The 23,373-nt window shown below is 42.7% G+C and overlaps 18 protein-coding genes across 18 annotated transcripts; 10 read left to right on the top strand and 8 right to left on the bottom strand.

The window, feature by feature from the left end:
- Window positions 1-374: 374 nt before the first annotated feature.
- On the top strand, window positions 375-1,922 carry PAS_chr3_0957 (Lanosterol 14-alpha-demethylase, catalyzes the C-14 demethylation of lanosterol; the record flags this gene model as incomplete). Its single annotated transcript, XM_002493152.1, has 1 exon — window positions 375-1,922. One exon carries the CDS (start codon window positions 375-377, stop codon window positions 1,920-1,922), a length of 1,548 nt encoding a protein of 515 aa, XP_002493197.1.
- Window positions 1,923-1,995: 73 nt separating this feature from the next.
- On the bottom strand, window positions 1,996-2,892 carry PAS_chr3_0956 (Protein involved in rRNA processing; the record flags this gene model as incomplete). The annotated part of the gene is made up of 1 exon (XM_002493151.1): window positions 1,996-2,892. One exon carries the CDS (start codon window positions 2,890-2,892, stop codon window positions 1,996-1,998), a length of 897 nt encoding a protein of 298 aa, XP_002493196.1.
- Window positions 2,893-3,089: 197 nt separating this feature from the next.
- Window positions 3,090-4,118, top strand: PAS_chr3_0955 (Hypothetical protein; the record flags this gene model as incomplete). The annotated part of the gene is made up of 1 exon (XM_002493150.1): window positions 3,090-4,118. One exon carries the CDS (start codon window positions 3,090-3,092, stop codon window positions 4,116-4,118), a length of 1,029 nt encoding a protein of 342 aa, XP_002493195.1.
- Window positions 4,119-4,170: 52 nt separating this feature from the next.
- PAS_chr3_0954 (Uroporphyrinogen decarboxylase) lies at window positions 4,171-5,256 on the bottom strand (the record flags this gene model as incomplete). Its single annotated transcript, XM_002493149.1, has 1 exon — window positions 4,171-5,256. The coding sequence occupies one exon, from the start codon at window positions 5,254-5,256 to the stop codon at window positions 4,171-4,173; it is 1,086 nt and encodes a 361-aa protein (XP_002493194.1).
- A 234-nt stretch (window positions 5,257-5,490) lies between these two features.
- Window positions 5,491-8,463, top strand: PAS_chr3_0953 (Putative metalloprotease; the record flags this gene model as incomplete). The annotated part of the gene is made up of 1 exon (XM_002493148.1): window positions 5,491-8,463. One exon carries the CDS (start codon window positions 5,491-5,493, stop codon window positions 8,461-8,463), a length of 2,973 nt encoding a protein of 990 aa, XP_002493193.1.
- Window positions 8,464-8,590: 127 nt separating this feature from the next.
- Window positions 8,591-9,271, top strand: PAS_chr3_0952 (Hypothetical protein; the record flags this gene model as incomplete). Its single annotated transcript, XM_002493147.1, has 1 exon — window positions 8,591-9,271. The coding sequence occupies one exon, from the start codon at window positions 8,591-8,593 to the stop codon at window positions 9,269-9,271; it is 681 nt and encodes a 226-aa protein (XP_002493192.1).
- Window positions 9,272-9,356: 85 nt separating this feature from the next.
- Window positions 9,357-10,214, bottom strand: PAS_chr3_0951 (Triose phosphate isomerase, abundant glycolytic enzyme; the record flags this gene model as incomplete). The annotated part of the gene is made up of 2 exons (XM_002493146.1): window positions 9,357-10,100; window positions 10,212-10,214. The coding sequence occupies 2 exons, from the start codon at window positions 10,212-10,214 to the stop codon at window positions 9,357-9,359; spliced, it is 747 nt and encodes a 248-aa protein (XP_002493191.1).
- A 616-nt stretch (window positions 10,215-10,830) lies between these two features.
- PAS_chr3_0950 (uncharacterized protein) lies at window positions 10,831-11,697 on the bottom strand (the record flags this gene model as incomplete). The annotated part of the gene is made up of 2 exons (XM_002493145.1): window positions 10,831-11,628; window positions 11,683-11,697. The coding sequence occupies 2 exons, from the start codon at window positions 11,695-11,697 to the stop codon at window positions 10,831-10,833; spliced, it is 813 nt and encodes a 270-aa protein (XP_002493190.1).
- Window positions 11,698-11,931: 234 nt separating this feature from the next.
- Window positions 11,932-13,698, bottom strand: PAS_chr3_0949 (Lysyl-tRNA synthetase; the record flags this gene model as incomplete). Its single annotated transcript, XM_002493144.1, has 1 exon — window positions 11,932-13,698. One exon carries the CDS (start codon window positions 13,696-13,698, stop codon window positions 11,932-11,934), a length of 1,767 nt encoding a protein of 588 aa, XP_002493189.1.
- A 195-nt stretch (window positions 13,699-13,893) lies between these two features.
- Window positions 13,894-14,910, top strand: PAS_chr3_0948 (Hypothetical protein; the record flags this gene model as incomplete). The annotated part of the gene is made up of 1 exon (XM_002493143.1): window positions 13,894-14,910. The coding sequence occupies one exon, from the start codon at window positions 13,894-13,896 to the stop codon at window positions 14,908-14,910; it is 1,017 nt and encodes a 338-aa protein (XP_002493188.1).
- A 34-nt stretch (window positions 14,911-14,944) lies between these two features.
- On the bottom strand, window positions 14,945-15,880 carry PAS_chr3_0947 (2'-O-ribose methyltransferase, methylates the 2'-O-ribose of nucleotides; the record flags this gene model as incomplete). The annotated part of the gene is made up of 1 exon (XM_002493142.1): window positions 14,945-15,880. The coding sequence occupies one exon, from the start codon at window positions 15,878-15,880 to the stop codon at window positions 14,945-14,947; it is 936 nt and encodes a 311-aa protein (XP_002493187.1).
- A 211-nt stretch (window positions 15,881-16,091) lies between these two features.
- On the top strand, window positions 16,092-16,823 carry PAS_chr3_0946 (mitochondrial 37S ribosomal protein RSM10; the record flags this gene model as incomplete). The annotated part of the gene is made up of 1 exon (XM_002493141.1): window positions 16,092-16,823. One exon carries the CDS (start codon window positions 16,092-16,094, stop codon window positions 16,821-16,823), a length of 732 nt encoding a protein of 243 aa, XP_002493186.1.
- Window positions 16,824-16,883: 60 nt separating this feature from the next.
- PAS_chr3_0945 (Hypothetical protein) lies at window positions 16,884-17,411 on the bottom strand (the record flags this gene model as incomplete). Its single annotated transcript, XM_002493140.1, has 1 exon — window positions 16,884-17,411. The coding sequence occupies one exon, from the start codon at window positions 17,409-17,411 to the stop codon at window positions 16,884-16,886; it is 528 nt and encodes a 175-aa protein (XP_002493185.1).
- A 117-nt stretch (window positions 17,412-17,528) lies between these two features.
- Window positions 17,529-18,176, top strand: PAS_chr3_0944 (Component of UDP-GlcNAc transferase; the record flags this gene model as incomplete). The annotated part of the gene is made up of 1 exon (XM_002493139.1): window positions 17,529-18,176. One exon carries the CDS (start codon window positions 17,529-17,531, stop codon window positions 18,174-18,176), a length of 648 nt encoding a protein of 215 aa, XP_002493184.1.
- Window positions 18,177-19,227: 1,051 nt separating this feature from the next.
- PAS_chr3_1242 (uncharacterized protein) lies at window positions 19,228-19,857 on the top strand (the record flags this gene model as incomplete). The annotated part of the gene is made up of 1 exon (XM_002493138.1): window positions 19,228-19,857. One exon carries the CDS (start codon window positions 19,228-19,230, stop codon window positions 19,855-19,857), a length of 630 nt encoding a protein of 209 aa, XP_002493183.1.
- A 210-nt stretch (window positions 19,858-20,067) lies between these two features.
- On the top strand, window positions 20,068-21,045 carry PAS_chr3_0943 (Coproporphyrinogen III oxidase, an oxygen requiring enzyme; the record flags this gene model as incomplete). Its single annotated transcript, XM_002493137.1, has 1 exon — window positions 20,068-21,045. The coding sequence occupies one exon, from the start codon at window positions 20,068-20,070 to the stop codon at window positions 21,043-21,045; it is 978 nt and encodes a 325-aa protein (XP_002493182.1).
- A 141-nt stretch (window positions 21,046-21,186) lies between these two features.
- On the bottom strand, window positions 21,187-21,572 carry PAS_chr3_0942 (RNA polymerase III subunit C11; the record flags this gene model as incomplete). Its single annotated transcript, XM_002493136.1, has 2 exons — window positions 21,187-21,483; window positions 21,534-21,572. The coding sequence occupies 2 exons, from the start codon at window positions 21,570-21,572 to the stop codon at window positions 21,187-21,189; spliced, it is 336 nt and encodes a 111-aa protein (XP_002493181.1).
- A 165-nt stretch (window positions 21,573-21,737) lies between these two features.
- On the top strand, window positions 21,738-23,339 carry PAS_chr3_0941 (Subunit of the origin recognition complex, which directs DNA replication; the record flags this gene model as incomplete). Its single annotated transcript, XM_002493135.1, has 1 exon — window positions 21,738-23,339. The coding sequence occupies one exon, from the start codon at window positions 21,738-21,740 to the stop codon at window positions 23,337-23,339; it is 1,602 nt and encodes a 533-aa protein (XP_002493180.1).
- Window positions 23,340-23,373: the final 34 nt, after the last annotated feature.

The raw sequence follows: 23,373 nt of genomic DNA, 5'->3' as shown, positions 1-23,373 counted from the left end.
TTTTCTGTTGACGGTTCAATGATGCAAGATGCCATTTAGATCTGATCTTCTCAATGTATCCGGGCATCGTCTCTTATGTGGTGGAAAAATCACCCCTAAAATGCCCTTCAAAACCTTAAGATTTCTCTGCTAAGCCCTTATTTCGTTTAACAGCATGGCTCTGCCTCATAGTGAGTTTATACCGACTCCTAATGCCTCCTCCATGGTGTCTACAACCACGCCACTTTCTTTAATGGTCCGTCTCTTCTCGCCTCGCTTTCGCAAAGTGGTCTCACTCGTATCGCTCGTAGCCACGAAAAGTTGGAAATATAATTTTATTATAAGACACCAATAATACAGCACTCTACAACAATCATTCTCTAGTCATATCAAACATGAGTCTGGTCCAGGAGTTGATTCAAAAGATAAGCTCTTTGGAGCTCACCTTGGTGGAAAAGCTTTCCATCCTGTTCGTAGCTCCCTTCTTGTTGAACGCGCTATGGCAGTTTATCTACAGTTTCAGAAAGGACAGAGTTCCTTTGGTATTCCACTGGGTTCCATGGGTAGGCTCAGCAGTCACATATGGAATGCAACCATATGAATTTTTTGCAGACTGTCAAAGAAAATACGGAGACGTGTTTGCCTTTGTTTTGTTGGGTAAAGTTATGACAGTGTACCTCGGACCAAAAGGCCATGAGTTTATTTTAAATGCTAAACTAAACGACGTTTGTGCTGAAGATGCCTACAAGCACCTGACCACTCCTGTATTTGGTGAAGGTGTTATTTACGATTGTCCCAACTGGAAGTTGATGGACCAGAAGAAGTTTGTTAAAGGATCTTTAACCAAGGAGTCCTTCAGATCTTATGTCCCTAAGATTAGAGATGAAGTCCTGGATTACATCAATAATGACCCTAACTTCATGGGAGGTGATTCTAAAAAGAAAACTGGAAAGACCAATGTCCTGAACTCTCAGTCCGAGCTTACGATCTTGACCGCTTCCAGATCTCTACTGGGAGATGATATGAGAAAACTACTGACTAAGAAATGGGCTAAACTGTTTAGTGACCTAGACAAAGGATTTACTCCTTTAAACTTCATTTTCTCTCATCTTCCTCTACCAAGTTACTGGACTCGTGATCATGCTCAAAAGACCATTTCTGAGACTTATTTATCTTTGATTAACAAGAGAAGAGCTACAAACGACATTGGTGACAGAGATTTGATCGATTCATTAATGAAATCTTCTACATACAAAGATGGTAGCAAGATGACCGACGAGGAGATTTCCCACTTGTTAATCGGAGTTCTTATGGGTGGCCAGCACACTTCTGCCTCCACTTCATCGTGGTTTTTGTTGCATCTCGGAGAGAAACCAGAGCTGCAGGAGGAATTATTTGAAGAACAGGAAAGGGTACTTCAAGGGCGTGAGTTGACTTATGACGATCTTGCTAATATGCCTTTACACAATCAAGTCATCAAGGAAACTTTGCGCATGCACATGCCTCTACACTCAATCTTTAGAAAGGTCACTCGTCCTCTTCCCGTTCCTAACTCAAAGTATGTGGTTCCTAAGGGTCATTATGTATTGGTTTCACCTGGATTTGCCATGACCAACGATGCGTACTTCCCAAACGCTAGTGACTTCCAGCCACACAGATGGGATGAAACTGTTGAACCAGTCTCAGCTGACGCAAAGGAAACTGTTGACTACGGATTTGGTAAAGTCTCCAAAGGTGTTTCTTCTCCTTACTTACCATTTGGAGGAGGAAGACATAGATGTATTGGCGAACATTTTGCGTACTGTCAGTTAGGAACCATCTTGAACACATTCGTTAGAACCTTCAAGTGGAAGGCCGTAGTCCCTCAGCCGGACTATACCTCAATGGTTACTCTTCCTGAACCTAATTTGTCTACTATTACATGGGAAAGACGCGATAATTAGTTATTTATTGATGTCTTCTAATTAAAACATCGAATCAATTGTTCTAGCAAGGTTCTGTATGTAATATTATGCACTATTCTCTAGAGTTCACCACTTGAAGTTCTTTTTGCAGAGGATTCACTCTCAGCTCTTCATCCTTCTTTATGGTATCTTTGATATATTTGGTAAAGTCATCAACAATTATCTGGGCCTCGTTGGTTAATGATAATATCTCGTCAACTTCTAGGTTGATTCCACCGCTTTTGGACATTTGACACAATTCTTTATTTGAGTTTAAAGTAAGTGTGATAGTTCCCTGGGTCAAAGCTTCTTCTTTCAAGGTTGCATCTACTATAACGAACTCTCTACCATCACCTTTGACATTATCCTCCATGGATCCAGAGCTGTATATTTGAAATGTAACACAAATCGGAATGTGGAGAACAGATAAAGGAACAGGTTCCCTTTCCGACATGTCGTGCAATATCACTGTGCCATTCCTAATTGAAATGTCTGGTTTCTTAAAATGCAGCAATCCAGCAATAACACCAATACACACTATATCAGTCATATTGCCATCGTAATCTATAATATGAACATCTGCTCGTACGCTCCAACATTTCTGACCTGCTATTATACATAAACTTTCCAGATCAAGTGCATTTGATCTTCTTATAGCTTTTTCTATGAGACGGCTCAGCATGACTTCTTCTTCTTGCCTATGTGAGGCTTCATTAAAGGACGGGTGTCCCATACCGTCCAGCTCACTGCTGACTTGAAATATGCCTTCAAAGGGTCTATCTTCATAGGGCGTGACAATTTCACTAGATATGCGAACGACTACCTTGGCATCCCCCAAGGTGACCAACATCTGACCATAGTCAGGGCCAACTTCGATGTTCAGAGGCCTCATTTGCATGGGTTTCCTTCCGTCTAGACGAAGCCCTTCCTCTAAGGCCTTTAATAAAAATTGATGTTCATTGGTAGACATAATGAAGGTGGTAATATTTATTGATACAGAAAGTTTTCAATATTCGATGGCAGGAGACATGCTAGAAGGAGAGTGAAAAAGTGCAGTCTTCTAGTAATCCCTTCCAGCCCCTCCTCGCGCACAAGAATCCCATTCACTACTCACACCGTTTCTCTATTCTTCTCGTCTTCTGTCATTTTTCACATTGCCACCCGACAATGATTGTTCACTCCCCCATCGTTACGAGAAGGTTAGCCACCTCAGCAAGGGTTCCTATCAGGACTCTGGCTACATCTTCTAATGGACTCAATTTTTTTCAGAAAACTCAATTACCAGCAAATACAATTATTCGCTTTGTTCCACAGCAAACAGCCTGGATTGTTGAAAGAATGGGAAAGTTTCACCGAATCCTGCAACCTGGACTAGCTATTCTGTTACCCTTTCTTGATAAGATCCAATATGTTCAAAGTCTGAAGGAAAATGCGATTGAAGTTCCCAGCCAGAGTGCCATTACTTCGGATAATGTCACGCTGGAGATGGATGGTGTGCTCTATATCCGAGTAGTTGATGCATACAAGGCATCCTACGGAGTGGAGAATGCTGAATATGCTATTAGTCAACTGGCTCAAACTACTATGCGTTCCGAAATTGGTCAACTTACGTTGGACCATGTTCTGAGAGAACGTCAGTCCTTGAATGTCAATATCACTGCTGTCTTGAATGACGCCGCCAAAGATTGGGGTATTCAATGTCTCCGTTACGAGATCAGAGACATCCATCCACCATCGAATGTTTTGGAAGCTATGCACAGGCAAGTCTCTGCTGAAAGATCCAAGAGAGCGGAGATATTGGACTCTGAAGGTCATAGACAATCTGCCATAAATATTGCCGAAGGTGAGAGACAATCCCAAATCTTAGCGTCCGAGGCTACTAAATTCAAGCAGATAAATTTAGCTGAAGGTGAAGCCAGAGCTATTTTACTGAAGGCCGAAGCAACTTCCAAAGGAATTGAACAAATTGCCAACGCTATTCGTAACACTCCGGGAGGAGGAGACGCAGTATCTCTGCAAGTAGCTGAAAAGTATGTGGATGCGTTTGGAAAACTGGCTAAGGAGTCTAACACCATTGTCATCCCTGCTGGGTTAGGTGATGTTTCTTCGTGGATGGCTTCTGGCCTGAGTATCTACCAGAATCTTCAAAAATCCAACGCTACAAAGGACCAAAATAAGATTGAGGAGACGAAATGATTGTAAATATGAACGTTCTCTATATACAAAATAAAGTTTAAACGAATTAATTCTATTGAGATCCAATGCGATGACATTCTTGTAAGAACCATCTGATCTGTTCTGGATCCATGAATGGATGAGTGCCGTGTCCAAAATTAATTATGTAGTTTTGCTTTCCTCCACCAAAACCCTTGATCATTTTGTCCACTTTCTTGGAAATGGTTTCTTTGGAGCCGTACATGGTTCCAGGGTCAAGATTACCTTGCAATGCGATTCTTCCGTTAGCAATCTGGACAGCATCACTTGGACGGAATAACCAATCCAACGAGACAACATCATAACCACTGTCGCACAATTGCTCCAAGGCGTACCAAGAGCCTTTAGCAAAGACAGTTATGGGAACATTCTCTGTGATTCCAAGTTCCTTCAACCTCAGGGGAAGTTTAGAGGAAATCTGTCTCAAATAAGGCAAAGAAAACTCATCGAATTCATCAGGCCCCAATTCACCGCCCCAAGATTCAAAAACTTGTAACATTTGGGCACCTGCAACAACTTGCTGAGCTAAGAATTCAACTGCAACGTCAGTGATCTGTTGGAGTAATTGATGAGATTCCTTGGTAAACTTGTAGATCCACTCTTTTGCAAATCGAAACATCTTGGTACCGCCTCCTTCAGTCATATAAACCAGTAGAGTCCAAGGAGCACCACAAAATCCAAGCAAAGGCACTCGTCCATTGAGTTTTTTTCTGGTCAATGAGATAGCTTTGAAGGCCCAATCGAGTTCCTTCAAAACGTCAACGTCTTTTTTCAAATGATCCAAGTCAGACGGTTTTCTTAGCGGATTGGGGAACTGTGGGCCAACTTTGTCCACCATCTTAACTTCCATGCCCATAGCTTGAGGAATCACCAAGATATCACTGAAGATAATAGCTGCATCGATCAGACCGTCAAAATGCGTAATCGGCTGGATAGTAATTTCAGAAGCAATCTCAGCATCCCTGCAAGTTTCAAAGAAGTCCCTACCTCCTTTGACCTCATGGTACTCCGGAAGATATCTTCCGGCCTGTCTCATAATCCATATTGGGGGACGTTCAACTTTTTCACCACGAGCTGCCCTTAAAATAAGGTCATTCTTCAGTTCTGGAAATCTACTCATCTGATAGATTTCAGTGGAGACTGAATTTTGCTATGCACTATTGTACATACAAAAGTTCGCTCAGCGAAAAAGTTTAATTCTGCTCGCGCCCTGGCCTTCCCTTAGGCATGCCACATCTTTTGCTATTACCACTTTGGGACATCCTTTCATTTACGGTAAAAGAACCAGCATTTTTAATTTACTGGTTTTGGGTTTCTTACCTAATCTATCCCAAGTACTACAATCAACTCCTTAATGAGCAATTCAAGTCCCAAAGAGCAGAACGCTGCCGCAGACTTGCAGTCCTTCAGGAATGGAGAGCCCTCCTTAACTTATACTTCAAACCATGACAATGACGATGCAGATGAATCTGCCATCATTGACGATGACGAAGATGAGGAGGCACACCAACAAGAAGGAAACACCCAAAACCAAGGGGAGCAGTCACCCGTCCGACAACAACAGGACACAGCATCGTTAGATTCTTTCTCTAGTCAACCAAGCTTATTTGTTCGATTCATAAGATCCACTTTTGGGTTCAGGAAGACTACCTTGACCCTTGCAGTAGTCCTTTCTTATCTCTTCGTTATATTGGTCAATGCAGCATTTGAGAAACAGAGCCTTGTCATTGAGTCACCCGAGCCCGCTATTCTCACTAAAGCATGGACAGATTTACAGGTCATATCCAAAGACATCCATCCGTTCGACTCCAAAGCCAACGATGAAGTGCACGATTACATTTTAGAGAGAACCAGAAGTATTGCTGCTACAAAACCTTACATTGAAGCCAGAGGGGATAATAGCACTGTCATGTTCAACCAGCCAGATTTATTCAATAGCTCTTCATCAACGAACAGGATAATCTATTTTGAGAGTACAAATGTATTGGTGCGTGTCAAGGGAACTGACCCTTCTCTAGAGGCATTGCTAATCAGTGCTCACTATGATTCAGTATCTACCAGCTATGGAACTACAGATGATGGAATGGGTATTGCATCCATGCTGGGAATTTTGGAACATCTGGCTGATAAGAAAACTGAACGCCCAAAGAGAGATATTATCTTTAATTTTAACAATCACGAGGAAATTGGCCTCTTGGGAGCTTCTGTGTTCTTTGAACACCCATGGAGCGACAAGGTGAAATATTTTGTCAACCTTGAAGGAACTGGTACTGGAGGAAGAGCTGTCTTGTTCAGAGCTACTGATACTGGAATTATTAGTCACTACAGCAATGTGAGGTCCCCATTTGCTAATTCTTTCCTGCAACAAGCTTTCAACGGTGGCATGATTCATAGTGAAACTGACTATAGGGTGTACGCAGAGCATGGCCTGCGAGGAGTTGATATTGCTTTCTACAGACCAAGAAGTTTGTATCACACTCGTAGAGATTCGATCAAAGGTGCAAATAGAGAGTCTTTATGGCACATGGAGTCAAACGCGTTGGATCTTGTTTTAGATTTGGGATACAATAGTATCGATGAGGACTTATCACCCAGCATATTTTTTGATGTCTTGGGGCAGCAATTTGTTTACTTCTCGCTTGACAATCTTTACATTCTTAATATAAGCCTGTTGGTGTTAATTCCAGTCTTATCTATTGTTTTGTTACTGATTGTGAAGAAGAGACACACATGGCACATTTATTCGACAAGAGGGTGGCTTAGATTCCCTATAACTACTGTGTTTTCAATAACATTTGTGACTCTTGTCGGTAGATTCTTTTTGTTCCATGATGCCATGATTATATCGAGAAACTGGTTCACCCCATTAATTGCCTTGACGAGTCTCTTCCTGATTGTTAGTTACATCGGACTTAACTTTGCTAACTGGGTAGTACCAATCCATGATCAAAAACTGGCGATTCTACTCGAGTTAAACTCATTGCTTTGGATAGCTACTCTATGGGCAACGGTGGAGATCAAGAGATATTCGAACGTGGGGAACTATGCTATTACTATTTACTACATTTTGGCTTCGCTCTCCTCATTATTTGGGCTACTAGCTTTAGCTCTGAAACCAAGACAACGTATTGAACTTCCTGAAGATTTGGACGAAGAAGGAGATAATACGAGGGGTGTTCAACAGCGTCTAAAAGAGGCTGCCTTGAAGTCATTTAGTTATGACTGGTCCATCCAATTTTTACTCCTGGTACCAATATGGTTACTTGTAACTTATTCCTTTGGTGGACTGGGGTTGGAGGCTATTAACCAAACCATTCAAGAGAGCAACGCCTTAGGGGAAATATCTTTCAAGTTTCTGGGTGCTGTGGCAGTTTTATTGGGTTTGAGTGTATTACCGTTTGTTCACAAGTTGAATGCCGCTTTAACTGTGCTGCTTGCTGTTACTTGTGCCATTAGCAGTTTTGCGACCTTAGTTGGCCCGGTTTTCGATTATCAGCATCCATTGAAACTGCGTTTTGTTCAACAGGTCACGCGAGCCGGAGAGACTCAAGTCAAGGTATTTGGAAAGCATGGCTTTATTGAGCCAGTTATAAATGATCTCCCTTCTGTGAAACAGCTCAAACGCAACTACACATGTACAGAACTTTCTGATGGTAATGGACAATGTGTTTACGACGGACAAAGACCATGGCTGGTAGACGGTAGTGCAGTTCAAAATGAGTTTGAGAATTTGCTAACTGTAAAAGTTTTGAGTGACACTAATACTGGAAAGACTCGTTACGTTCCGTTTGATAGTGATCTTGAGATAAAGGCCGTTCAGAGTAGACACTGTCTTCTTCTTTTCAATACAACGACGTTTCATAGCGGTAATGGTGTCGACAAATACAAGAATGCACCCGTGAAACAAGTGAGTCTCTACCACAAGTTACAAAATAACACCAGGCCTGAAATGAAGGATAATTTTGCGCTTAGTTTTGTTCCTTCAGGTCATAGTGTTGATGAAAATGGAACAGATATTTACAGATTGAATCAAGGTATTGACGAGTTTCTAGTTGACAAGACTGAATGGAATCAAGATACCTTTCACGTTGGAATCGAATGGCTCTATGATTGGAGTGAGGAATCTGATGGAGATAAAAGAGATAGAAATCTCGGGGTCACCGTCAGGTGTTATTACGGAGAATACGATGCCGTTAGCGTAATTGACGGAGAAGCAAAACGCAAGATCCCAGCTTTGGATGAACTACTACAGTACGCACCTGTAGATGTGGAGATTTCAAACTTGGATCGCGGACTGGCGTACCTAGAACAATATGTTGAACTTTAATATCGTCGTTTTGTGGGTTGAAGCGATCAGTGACTTGACCCTTGGTGGTGGTGAGAATTTTCGCGAACTCTATACGAAAAATTAGTTTACAGCAAACTTATCAAAACCAATCCACTTCGACTTAGACATGCCTCCATCTTTTAGAGGCTCAGTACTTTCAGAGCCTGAGCTAATGGAAAGCATGCAGGGCATGCCCATTCAAATTCCAGCAAGCGGGCTCAATACAAATTCAAGTAGATGGACTAACAACACTGATGAACATCCGTCACCACCACTTCTGGCCTCGTCTGTTGGTAAAGATGTGGAGGGCCGTCTAGTACCCAGCTCCTCTACTATTAGTTTACTTTCATTGAATATACACAACCAACAGAACAATAGTAATGATAGCACTTCTAGTGCAGTAGTGGACGATGAAGAGGAACAAGTTGTAAAGGCTATCCGGCTACCGCCACAGCATCTAAGAGCTAATTCCAGCAACCATCTCATGCTCCAAAGGCATCAGCATTATACGGCGGTGCCCACTCATGGTCCTGCAATAACACTGGTGCAACACGGCTCTGGAAGTACGGTCCGCACCCCTGACTCACCTGGCTTGATGCCAGTCTCAGTCGTCGGGTCACCATCAAAGATGTGGCTACAAACTCCACCCCTTGGGTTACAGATACAGCAACAATCCGTCATACAGCATATAGGGTCAGAATCTCCAAACTTAGATCCCGTTGGTGGTTCTCTTCCCAATATGACACCTCTGGCTCTTTCAACGTTGAAGGATCGAGCGGAACGAGAGGATGAAAAAGGAACGATATGAAAGAAGACTTTAAACAAGAGACGAAGAGAAAGAGAAATAATCGAGGCTGTCCCGAATATAGAGTAGTAATATGTTCATATGTAAACTAGTTTCTGGAATTAATAATGTCCACGAATTCAGGTTTCAGAGAAGCTCCACCAACCAAGAATCCATCAACATCGGCCTTGTCACGGAACTCGACAGCGTTCTTGCCGTTGACGGATCCACCGTACAAGATACGGACTTTTTCAGCTTGGTCCTTACCAATGACAGTAGCAAGGAAATCTCTAATTTGCTTGTGAACGTCTTGGGCATCGCTTGGAGTGGCAGCAAGACCAGTACCGATAGCCCAGACAGGCTCGTAAGCAACGACAATGTTAGTCCAGTCGGAAACAACATCGACAACAGCTTGCAGTTGTCTTTTAACAACGTCTAGCGTGATGTTGGCTTGCTTCTCCTCGAGTGTCTCACCAATACAGAGGATAACCTTCAAACCCTGGTCAAGAGCAAATTTGGTCTTGGAAGCAATGAAAGCATCGTCTTCCTTGTTAATAGTTCTACGTTCGGAGTGACCCAAGATAACGTAAGGGACACCCAAGTCCTTCAAAGCCTCGACAGAAACTTCACCTGTGTAGGCACCAGAAGCTTTGTCGAAACTGTTTTGTGCGGAGACGTAAACAGTCTTCTGCTTGTTCTCGGTGACAGCCTGCTGCAAGTAGGGAGCAGGAGGAGCAATCACAACCTCTACGTTCTCTGGTAACTTGGTGTTGTTCAATCTCTCGATAATCTCGTGAATTGACTTCTTGGAGCCATTCATTTTGAAGTTTCCTCCTACGAAAAATGTTCTAGCCTGGGAAGAGTTAGTATGGTCCTTCTGATGTGGGTTCTGTTTCTCCGACCTCCCATTGCCTCCACCTGCCAGGTGTGACTGGATGGCACTTATGAGACTCAATGCACGTACCATTGTGTTTGTGATAGATCTTGTATATCAATGAAAAAAAACTGAAAATTAAAAATCAATTGTAGTAAAGGAGAAACGAAAACGGGCCAGTAAGGTGTTCTTTTAAATAAAAAAATGGGTGAGGGGGGGGCTGCTATTTTTGCGGTGGTTACGGAATTCTCTAGGGCGCTGGAAGGAGAAATCCGACGATAGTGAGGAAATCGGTGGACCTGGGAGGATCAGGAAAGAGAGTGAGGGCAGTAAGATGAGGTGATGTGGATCATAAAAGTCCGGGGGAATCGCGCCAGATTTATATACCTTATTGCACCCTTCCAATAGGCTATTTAGAGGGGGAAGATAGGCGGTCTAGTATCGGTAGACATTGTAGAGTGAATTTGCGCTGAAAAACTTCGACTCCAGGAAGTGTCAAGAGATAAGGAAAAGAGGCTCGAGTTTTGCGCAACTAAAACACTAATAAATATTGATTAGAGTAACTGTCGGACTAACGGTGATTAGCAGCAGTAAAAGGGGGGATGAGATGAAATGTCTGACTTGAAGCTATCCACACAAATCATGTTTGCACCGTGAATAAAGTTCCGAATTGTTGTCCAAGAACTGGCTATCAATCTCTGGGCGTTCTCTAATGGTCATCACCATCATCATACGTGATAGGGCCTTCAGATCTTCCAGCAGCTGCCTCTCTCTCAGCAGCTACAATATAAGCTAAGGCCTCCTTCCCTAGATCTCCGGACCTAAACTGTACCGCTTTTCTTATTTCTTCTACCCGGTCTTCATCTCCTTCACGCCATCGTAATAATGGGGTCGTCAAGGTGTAACGTTGATTTTCACCCTTAACCATCTGTATAAACTGGCAATGTGGTATATTTCGTAAGCCTTCAAACTCCTCCACAGACCATCTGAACCATTTCATCAAAAATACCCTGGCCCAAATTCCATGCGTTACAAGGACCAACACATCGGCAAACTTATGGTTTTGGAACTGACGGAAGAGTGTCTCGTTGAATCCAGCGCAACGATCATAGACATCTGCGGCACTTTCTCCATTTGGAATTCGATAGAAAAAGTGACCATAATGAGCTCTCTCTTTCCAAATCCTTTGCATTTTTTCAGGTCCTCCTTGGAAATTACCGAAGTCCTGCTCCCTCATCCTTGGTTCCTCGTAAACCGCATAATTATGATCGTTGTAGTCACCAAGTCCCTCTAGAATGCCATCTAACGTTTGGCGGGCTCTTAAATAAGGTGATGTATAAAACAAAACTCTATCTTGCTTTTCTAAAAGCCTGCTCAACTCAATTCCAGCATTAAATGCTTGCTCCCTTCCTTTCTGAGTTAACGGGACCTTGTGATTAGGAGTGTGCCTATTGACAGATTTGTCACAGTTTCCTTCACTCTCTCCGTGACGGATAAGCAATATCAGCTATGGTGTTAGAAAGGAATTCCATCAGGTATTGGAAAGAACTTAAGAACTTACTCGGGGTCTTGCCATAGTTTGATTCTAGTACAAAGAAAGCCAAGACAGAGAAGCACTCGTTTTGGTGTGTACTAGTTCAAAGTTTGATAGTGTGAGGTGAGATTTGTAGATTCATATCAGACTCGCATTGGAGAAACGAGAATTCGGAATTGGAGACTTTCCCGTAGTTGGTCGGCTAATGAATAAAATAAACTAAGTAATCTCTGGACTGCTAATGTGTCTATCTATAATTGGATATCTACCTACCTACTAGTTTTGTTCCTTTTCTTCACCCTTGGTGAGAGCGTCGGGTTTCAAGGTTGGGAAGAGCAGAACCTCTCTGATAGTGTTGGAGTTGGTCAAGAACATAGCCAGTCTGTCGATACCACATCCCCAACCTGCGGTTGGTGGAAGACCGTATTCCAAAGCGTTACAGAAAATTTCATCAATTAACTGGGCTTCATCATCACCCTGGTCCTTTTGACGAGCTTGCTCTTCAAAACGAGATCTTTGGTCGAATGGATCGTTCAACTCTGTGTAAGCATTAGCGATCTCCTTGGTAGCAACAAACACTTCAAATCTTTCACACAGACCTGGAATCTCACGGTCGTATTTGGCCAGAGGAGACATCATTTGAGGGTGACCAAAAATGAAAGTTGGGTTAGTACAGGTGTCTTCCAACTCTCCAACAAGCTTGTCCAACATACGGGCGTTGGTCAAAGGTGGTGGGCAGTCCATTTTGTGTTTAATCAAGATATTCTTGAGGAACTCTCCGGTCTCTGCGGTGTGCAATTCGTCTCCAGGAGGGAACTTGACGTCGAAACGTTTCTCCAACTCCTCGATCATGTTAATTCGCTTCCATGGACGGCTGAAATCTAGGGTCAAGGTTTCTCCTTCAGGACCGTCTGGCTGGTATGGGATCTTGTAATCACCAGTGATCTCCTTGACCATCTCGGAGAAAAGAAGCTCAGTCGTCTCCATTAAATCGTATACGTCAGCATAAGCCTGATAGAACTCGCAGGTGGTGAACTCGGGGTTGTGAGTCATATCAATACCTTCATTACGGAATTGACGTCCGATCTCGTAAACACGATCCATACCACCAACAACCAGCTCTTTAAGAAACAGTTCAGGAGCAACACGCATGTACATGTCAATATTAAGGTCGTTGTGGTGTGTGATAAATGGCTTAGCAGTAGCACCTCCGGCGATTACATTCATCATAGGAGTTTCTACTTCAATGAAGTCTCTTTCGTCAAAGAAGCGACGGATGTAGGAGATAATTTTAGATCTAATCTTGAAACGGTCTCTGGTTGCATCGTTCATAATCAGATCCAAGTAACGTTTTCTGTATCTGGCTTCTTGGTCCTTGAAACCGAAGTGATCAGTAGGCAACATGTGCAAACATGGGGTCAACAGCTTGACCTTACGAGCAAAGACAGAAATTTCACCTTCACCACCTTTAGCAGGAGAAGTACGACCTGGATATCCAGTAACACCAATTATATCACCTCTTCTCAGGAGTTCATGCATCTTCTCGTAATCACCATCAGCATCTTGAGCCTGGGCCATAATTTGAACCTGAACACCTTCTCCGTGTAGAACGTAAAACTTAAGTTTGGATCCACTTTCACGCTTAGCATGGATTCTTCCAGCGACACTAACAGTTTCCTCTGGTAGAGTTTCACCTCTTTTGAGGTGAGCGTACTTGGCTTGGAATTGATCCAATCTCAGCGTCACGTGGAATTTGTGAGGATAAGGATTGTTTGCACCACGTAGGTCAGTTCTGAGTTCATCGATCTGCCTAGAACGAATTTCGAAATACTGGTTGGGGTTCAAATCAGCTAGATCATCCTTCTTCTTAGCGACCTTGGGAGCAGTAGCTGCAGCGTTGGCTGCCTTCTGGGCCTTCTTGGTCTCCAAAGCACGAAGTTTCTGACGCTTCTTTAGCTCTGATTTGGAAACTTGCTCTCCAGTTACCTCGTCAAGGTACGTCTTTTGCAACTGTTCGGTAATTTTTTCAGTTTGGTCAGCCATCTTGGGTTGTTCAATCGCTTGCAAGAGATAAAACTATGAGTCTTCAATTTTTTTTCCTGAGTAATTCAAGCTCGTTCGTGCAAAAAAAAAAGGCCAAATAAGTTCGCACACGACTTTGATCTTTTGTTCCTACTGAAAATCCTGTCCAGAAATTTTTCTCTCGTTCAACACCGTTAATAGAGGATAAATAGACCAATGTCCTACGAACTTAATGCCTCAGTGGCTCTTAAAATTGCCAGATCAGGCGCCGAACATTGGCCACACCCTGCAAGTGGTCCGCTATTTGGATTTCCCGAGACCCCTGACTCAGTAAAGATTTCCCATGTATTTTCGTTTCCAACCAACAATAACCACCACAATCAAAATGAAGAGGGATTCTCGTTCCGTTCAAACGTCAACTTAGATTTTCAGGAAAGAACTTTGCAAGAGTTGAACAAGGCTAAAATTGGTGCCCAGTTTTCAGGTTGGTATCTGTGTTCCCAAGGTGGTAGATTCATTACCCAATCAGTCTTGGAAACTATGCTTCAATTCCACAACCAAAGAGCCAAATCTCTTGATAGACAGCCAGAGTTAGTATTGGTCGTTCATGAGACCTCCAAGGCAAGACAAGGACTAGTAAGCTTCAAAGCTTACATTCTAAGCCCCCAGTTAATCCAAACATCCCAAATGCGTGAAAAGTTCATTACAAAGAATCTACGTACAGCAGAGCTGACATTCTCAAATTTGTTGAAGGAAGTTCCTTTGACGGTCCGTAACCTGTCTTTAGTAGGAGGTGCTCTTGATGGACTCATTCCTGACGACGTTTCTACTGAGAGTGAAAGAATATTGGCCCTCGGAAACTCTACCCAGGGAGATTTGAATACCATAGAACAATTGTTGGAGACAGTCGACCATTTTAATCACAACCAGGGAAATTTCCACTACTATCAAAGACTTTTGTCTCGTGAGCAGCAAAGAATCAGTCAATGGGTATCAAAGAGAGAACAAGAGAACGCAGCTACGCTAAAACGCAACCCCAACGCTACCGAATCTGAGCTACTGAGAACAGATTCCTATGAATGGTGTAAACATTTCAAGCTGCCAACGGAACCATCCAGATTGGAAAACTTGGTTTTAAGTGGACAAATAGATGCCTTCTGTGAAGGGCTTATAAACTCTGCTGACATCGAGATAGCTAAGTCAATCGGTGTCCAGAACCGTCTTTTTAACTAGACGAGGAAGAGAAACGACAAAATTATTACTACTACTACTTTACATGTATTTTAAGTTGACCCAGCCTCTTGAGTTCTAACGCTTTTTTGTAGGGTGGAGCCGTCGGTGATTGCACTGGATCCAGACTTACAGTTCTGAAATCTTCCTCTAGGGTGTAGGTTGCGTCTGAATCATAGCTTGAAAGATCTCCGCATGCAATAAAAGGAGCGACGTGCCTTTCCTCTTCAAAATCTTTGGTGTTTGGTAAATCGGAGTCAAACTTAATCCTCTTACCAAGATTGACATCCTCAAAGAACAGTTCTGGTGTAAGTAAATTTTTTCCATCCAAGGTGCCCTTCCAACCATCTCTGGGTCGGTAACCTTGACACACTATGAAGCTTTCCAACGATGTACCACGGGAAGATCTTGGCTTAGCGCATGTTACATGTTCAAATAAGAAACCCATTTGGGAGTACAGCAAGTCAATATCCTTTCCTCTAAAAATTTTGGCCACAAACGATCCTCCAGGCTTCAAAATGCAGGTAGTTAATTGTAAAGCACTCAAAATAAGTTGACTTTGTATATATTCATCCAAATCATGTAGACCAGTAACATCGGGAGCTCCGTCTGAACAGACAAAGTCTGCAGGCTCACCTCCAAAGATTTCCAGTATTTTCTCTAACGTCTTAGGGTGAGTGATATCAGCCTGTAAAGTGGTCACTCCGTCGATTGGAGACATTGGTTGTAGATCTACGGCGACAATTTTGGCGGGAGTTTCACTGTTGTTTGACTGCTTTTCATAGAGCTCCCTGCTAAGGACCTGAGACCAAGATCCGGGTGCTGCACACAGATCGACCACTCTGCGAACATCTTTGAAAAGGTTGAACTGCTCATTAAGCTGCAAGAGCTTGAAAGCAGACCTTGCTCTCCAGCCTTCCTCCTTGGCTCTTCTATAATAAAGATCTCTCTTATCTTTACTGGTTTTTCCCATTCTGTAGTGAAAACGTAGGAGGAACTGGACCTTGGAAATTTCAAGAATCTTTTTTTTCTTTTGTTTTTCTTCCTAGGCCCTTCTCTTTAGATAAGCACCTTCCAACAGAAGGCTCGAAATTTTTCTAGTTGGACCCATCCTCCGCCAATGTTGTCGCCAAGTGACAAAATACTTTCTCGACAAAAATTCTTCAATATCAACTCCTTCAATCATGTTCAAAAGACTGGTTAGACCATTTCACCATTCTGTTAGAGCATGGAATGTTGTCTCTACCGAGTCAGCTGCTCAATACACTCCGAAAGTTCTCACAGAGGAGACGGAAGTCGCAGGTTCGAATAGACCTCTGCCTCTGTCTGTGGAGCTGAACCACTATGCACCACTAAAGATCCCCGTAAAGCATGGAGAATTACGTGCTGAAATCACTATGCGAAGTTTTGACAATAGAAACCTGGACTTCTTCTGTGACTTTGCCTTACGGGCAGGATATTATCTTGGTCTGCCACTGACTGGTCCCAAACCATTGGAAACCAGAAGGGAAAGGTGGACAGTGATAAGGGCCCCTTTCGTTCATGCTAAATCTAAGGAGAATTTTGAACGTAGGACGCATGCAAGATTGTTAAGAGTTTGGGACTCCAATCCTGAGGTAGTGGATATCTGGTTGGCTGTTTTGAATAAATATTCAGTGACAGGTGTTGGACTGAAGGCTCACATGTACATCGAAGAGGCAGTCGATCCTGATTTCTCTGCCTCTACGCCGACTAAAGAGGGAGATATTGACTCCACGGGACTAAACATTGCACAGTTGACGTCATCCGTTAACCCTGAAATTGCAGCTCGTGTTGCTGAGTTGTTAAAAGACCCTGAATTTGCTGTTCATGTAGGCAAAGATACTGAAACCAAGAAGCCTACAGAAACACCAGCTACTCCACCAGAAACTTCATAATCATGCCCTCAGAATATTCAATGTTTTCTTTTTGTACATAGAAATATACAATACTATAACTCAGCCATACATGTCGTCAAAATCATCTTCCTCCTCACTATCAGAGGGTAGTACTATCTCCTTCCTTTTCGTCACGTCAACACGACACAACGGGCAGGTCTTGTTCAAATGCAACCATGGTCCTATGCAGTCTAAGTCAAAATAGTGATTCTTGTTGCATGGCAACCTCACAACCAAAGGGTATGGATCGTTGTGAAATTCATTAGTGCAAATGGGACATGTATCGTCAGGAGATAAATGCTTGACGTTAACTCTATCCAATTGATCTAAATAGGCATCATCAACTCCCTTGGCAGTATCTGTGTCTATTTGATCCCCCAGAGAGTTCAGCAAATCAACCATAGAATCTAATCTGTTTGAATCTAGACTGGAACTACTCTGGAGCTGGTTGAGAAGCATGGATACTACGGAATAAGGATCATCATTAAAACTGCTTCGAGACTGACTGGTGGGTCTATTTTCCAGGTACGTCTCTACCATTTGTCTGAGAGTGGGCCTTCGACGGCCATTGTTAGCCTGAGATGACATCCAGCTGTATCTGGTTGAATGAGAGGCAATTGATTATCAAGTTACAATATTTTCGCTAAAGCCATTGCACGTTTGGGGTAGGACAAGTATACTATTGTTGGTTCGTCCTACAACGAGATGACCACTTCAATTTACTGTCTTTTGGCTTTATTGATATCATTGACTCTTGTTGTCATACGTGTAATTTTCTGTGTCCCATTTTGTCGTCTTCAGGATGTCAGTCCAGTATTAGACAAACCGTTAAGTGTTTTGATCCTTTTGGGATCTGGGGGTCATACCGGGGAAATGTTGAACATCCTTTCTCAATTAGACCACAAGTTCAAATATTCATTCATTGTTCAAAGCAATGACGAGTCTTCGGTTCTTAGGTTGGAAAAGAGTCAGGTTAAAGGAACTGTGTATACCGTCCCGAGGGCCAGAAACGTAGGTGATGGCCTACTCAGAAGCATTCAAGGAACGCTAAAGTGTTGGCTGGGAACCATGAAGGTGCTTGTTTTCGATAAGAAGTGGAAAGAAGGAAACATACCGTCCGTCCTTCTGGTGAATGGACCTGGGTCCTGTGTGCCCTTAGCGTACAGTATAGTGGTTCTGAACATTCTGGGACTAGCAAGCGCACGTATCATTTATATGGAATCACTAACCAGGGTCAATGAATTGAGCTTGTCAGGAAAGTTGCTGTATTTGGTTGCCGACAGATTTGTTGTTCAATGGCCAGAATTGGCCCAAAAGTATAGACGTACCGAGTACCATGGAATCCTTGTCTAAACGACATACAAAAACACAAAATTGAAATAGATTAAAGGAATGAATTATAATATTACAAACTGAAGTATAAATACGCGTTCCATTTCACTAGTAGGAGGTTAGTTGTTGACAATTTCTTCTTTTATTTAAAGGATCATGAGATGAAAAACTTGGGTGTCAGGGTTAAAAAGCTCTGTTTTACTGAATCCACATAATATTTCAGGTGAAGAAATTCATGTTGTAAAAATGTTCATCATCCAACCAGGTTATTCAGCGATCCTTACTCCTAAAAACTTACCCATGGCTGAGGCCAAATAAAATAGAAGACATTGCTACTAACAAAACCGATAGCTAGTAAATTTTTCTTCCCAGCATCCCACAAGGTTGAGAACTGTGTGATACACGACCACGCGGTTGAACGGATTTTTATTCAGGGTTGTCCCGAAAGTATAAATGTGGGCTGTGTAATTTTACCCTTAATCACATTCTGCGCGGAACATACTGCATGATTAGAAATATTTATGCTCTCAATTAATTGATCGGCATTTTTTATGATTCAGCCTGTTTTTCCGGTGGGGGCGTTTTTTATTGTTCGTTTCAAGTTGAAAAAGCTAAATTTCAGGTAGTTACCTTTTTACTTTAATCCCTAACTATTGAGGGCAAAGCCTCCTTGCAGGCCTATTATAAGAGCTATTAATACTGTTTAATTACTAATTTGCTCCTATATCATGAACTCTGGAATTCTACGTCATATAGCGTCGCATGCAGCTGTGCCTATTACCCCCCTTTTGAGAGTGCCGTCCAATCATTGTCGGTCACACGTCTCGCCGAAAAAGCTTTTTTTTGTTGTTTCTCGGACGTTGCCAAGATTAACGTCGCAACCCTTGCAGAGTATAGGCCCTGAAACCAGAATTTTATCAGCCAGGTTTGCCACATCAAAAATCACTCAACTCTATTTTTACTACCGTGTTCGATTTTTGGCCAGAGATATATATGCCCTTTGGCCCCCAGAATAGCTGTTGAATCCTACTTTGTCTTTGTGATAACACTTCGTCCGTTTTGGTTATCTGTTATGAGTTTTCAAGTCTACAACATGGTGTCCTTGCCAGCACCGCAAGCAACATCATTCTCCCAACATCCGAAACTTCCAACATTGGAAGTGATACAACGGCCACCACTCACTGGAAGACATGGCATTCACGAAGAAGAGATCAAGCTACCTTCCTTTAGATCTTTACTGGCTAGTGCGGGCACTGCCGCTGCTCTTGAATATCCCCCCAGGATTCAACCCCAATTTGCAACAGGGGCACCTGCACCTGAGCAAGCATTTTATCAGCCCCTAAATACCGTGGGAGTCACGAGGCCCAACATTCACACCTCCATCACTCCACCACTGGAGGCGCAGGACCTCCCTCACCAACAAAAGTTTATGGAACCATTTGCGTCCTTCCCCAATACAGTAGTGTCTTCTACACCCAACACAGCCATCAGAAAATACAAGTGCAAGATCTGCGAGAGGTCTTTCACAACGTCGGGCCACTTAGCTCGTCACACACGTATTCACACTGGTGAAAAGAAGCATGAGTGTCCTTTCGAAGGCTGTTCTGCTAGGTTCAGCCGTCAGGATAACTGCATGCAACATTACAAGACGCATGTTAATACCAAGTCGAAACGAAAGAGATCTAGATTGAGAAGTAAATAGGTATTTATTTACGGATTGGACCCAAGCGAGGAGTAAGTAGTATGGCTTTAATTTTTACTGGTAGATTTAATGTGGTTACATCATATTGAGTAGTCGAATGATTTTTCCGTCTTGTCTCGAAAGGTTTCATGGGACCCTATATAAACTTTGAGTTGGTTGTAGCCACACACTTGAATATCCCCACACTTAGTTGTTTCATTCACAGAAAGAATGGCCATCGACTCTGATATCAATCTAAGCTCTCCCAATGATTCCATCCGTCAAAGGATGTTCGAGCTTATCCAGCGGAAGCAACTCGAAATTGTCGCTGCATTGGAGGCAATTGAAGGAAACGATACCAAATTTCGTTCTGATTCTTGGGAAAGAGGAGCCGAAGGTGGAGGAGGAAGATCTATGCTTATTCAAGATGGAAGAGTGTTTGAAAAGGCTGGTGTAAATATTTCCAAGGTTCATGGCGTATTGCCTCCTCAAGCTGTGAGCCAGATGAGAAATGACCACTCCAAGCTAGATCTGCCTGCGGGAACCTCTCTGAAGTTCTTTGCCTGTGGGCTTTCGTTGGTCATTCATCCCCATAATCCCCATGCTCCAACTACCCATCTGAATTATCGCTACTTCGAAACTTGGGATGAAACTGGAAAGCCTCACACCTGGTGGTTTGGGGGCGGTGCTGATTTAACGCCTTCGTACCTGTATCCCGAGGATGCCAAGCAATTCCATCAAGCCCATAAGGATGCCCTGGACAAACACGATGTTAGCTTGTACCCGAGATTCAAAAAGTGGTGTGATGAATACTTTCTGATCAAACATCGAAATGAAACTAGAGGTATTGGGGGTATTTTCTTTGATGATTTTGACGAGTTTGATGCTGAGAGGTCCCTGAAGTTGGTTGAAGATTGTTTCAATGCTTTCTTGGAATCTTATCCCGCTATCACTCGAAAAAGGATGGACACCCCTTCAACTGATGCTGAGAAGAACTGGCAACAAATTAGAAGAGGAAGATATGTCGAATTCAACTTAGTATTGGATAGAGGTACTCAATTTGGTTTGAGAACGCCTGGATCTCGTGTTGAAAGTATTTTGATGTCGTTGCCAAGAACAGCTGGTTGGGTCTATGATCATCATCCAGAGCCTGGCTCCAGAGAAGAGGAGTTATTGCAGGTACTACAAAATCCTATTGAATGGGTATGATGAGTATTTAAAGGTTGATATGTTTGGTCTATCTGTGGGAGAACTTTCACTGCAAGCTCCTAATTTTTGTAAATATCTATTAATGTCCTAAAAGAATGAGTATTTTTTGTTTTGTCTGTAGTTTCTATTATCTAGTGCGTTCTAATTTTCTCTCCACTGGTGACCACATTTGCAACATTTCAAGAAGGTAGTCATGGGTTCGTCAGCAGACCTAATTTGAAGCTGAAAAAAGTATGCCTTATCACCCCCACAACTATCAATGGGACACTGAGCACCAGTCTGATCAACATTATCCCAAGCCCCAGCTCCTCCGAGCACATCGTCTACCTGTTTTCTAGACAGGTCTTTTCTTTCATACATCTGCATACCCACTATTGGGAACTCATATGGACAAGTGGGACAATTGAATCTATTGATAGAGTCAGCTGCTTTCGTCACCTAATTGTGTTAGTCGCATTACAGAACGTAGACTCTCAAATAAACCTTACCGTTAGCATATTCTGGCAGTTGGGACAGAACATCAACATGACTACAGGTCGTAACTTATGGCTGGAAGTTGTTAGTTAGACGTTTGAAGTATCAGCAGAGCCCTTCGTGCTCTTCCTGCGTAGAAAAAAAAATATATCAACCTTCAAGTCCGCGAAATATCAGTGATCTGAAGGATTCGTCTTTAAGGTTAGACTCTCGTCACAATGACACGCATTGACATTTTTGAATCACCTTCCAAAAGGAAAAGTGGAATAATAAATCTGGAAGGAGCATCCCCAAGGAAAAGAAGATCTCCTAGGAAAAAAACACCCCAATTGCATACAGAACTATCTACGAGAGGCATCATCAGACTAGGGTCTCCAAGGTCGAACAGAACAGGAAGAAATGGTTTGAGATCTCCTATCAAAAGGGGGGTCGATGAGTTGAACAGGATTGCTTTGCTGAAGGCCTTGAGTACAAAGAGAACATTGCTGGAAGATGGAAATGAAGATTTTGACGATGGCCTTGACGGGGATGAATACACAGTTGTGGAAAAGATCATCAAAGCGAGCAAGGAGGACGGTATTCTACCAGTGCACGTGGAACACGAAGAAGAACATGAGGTAGAGAATCATTTGGCAGGGCTGAATGAAAATCTTGAGCAAGAATTTCAACTCAATGCTCAACAGCAGTTGTCGACCATGGATGATAAGGCCTTATTCTTAGATGGATATGAAGGGTACTTTGATCAGCATAAAAGTCGCCAGAAAACAAGTGGTCACACAATGAATCAGGCAGTGTCTTTGGAACATGACAAGTTCTTGGAGAGCACACTCAAGTTGAGTGGAAGCTTAGAGTATTCTACTCGATCCCAAATGAAAAAATACATATCAACACTCCATACTCAATGGTACTTCGAGCTACTGCAAGGATTTAACATTTGTCTATATGGAGTTGGCTCCAAATATGAAGTCTTAATGAACTTTGCCAAATTCCTAATGGGCAGATTTCAGCATGTGCCCTCATCGAAGAAACCTCAATTCATAGTTTTTAACGGGTACAACCCAGATTCTACATTTCAAGATTTACTACGTTTGTGTATGGAACAAGTCCTTACCAAGCAACAAAGGCGAAGAGCAATAGTACCGCAACAACCGCAAGATGCGATTAGATACCTCCACCGACGAGCTGGTCCTTCTGGTGGAGTTACCACAATCCCCAAACTGGTGATTATACTGCACACTTTAGACGGAGAGTCTATACAGCAAGATCAATATCAGCTTCTTCTGGCTCAACTAGTCAGCGTCGATTCCATCTGGCTGATTTGCTCCACTGATCGGGTTGACTCACCGTTAATGTGGGATGCCAACAGGGCTAGTCTGTTCAATTTTGTATTCCATGATGCTACGACCTTTGACCCTTACAGCATAGAAGTGTCTTTCAAGGATGTGTTGCAGATAGGCAAATCCAAGAAATTTGTTGGTTCAAAGGGTGCCAAATATGTGCTAGCTTCTTTAACTCCGAATGCGCGTGGTATCTACGGAATTCTTGCAGCAGCTCAATTGGAAAAAATGTCAGATTCGATTTCCACCAACTCAGCAGCCCCTGTAATTGGTTCTGTTCGTCAAGGGGTTCCCTTTAAAGAGCTTTACACCATGGCCATCGAGGAATTCTTTACCAGTAATACCTTGAACTTTAGGACAACCCTAGCCGAGTTCAGCGAGCATAAGATGTTAGTGATTACTAAGGGAGAGTCCGGACAAGAAATTGTATATATTCCATTCTCTGCGGAAGAAATAGAGAAGTTACTAGCTGAGGTTCTATAGAGCAAAATCACGCAAAGAGCCAAAAGCAAGGAGA

This window comes from Komagataella phaffii, chromosome 3 (genome assembly GCF_000027005.1).
Source record: "Komagataella phaffii GS115 chromosome 3, complete sequence".
NCBI lineage: Eukaryota > Fungi > Ascomycota > Pichiomycetes > Pichiales > Pichiaceae > Komagataella > Komagataella phaffii.
This window is presented reverse-complemented; position numbering and strand designations above follow the sequence as displayed.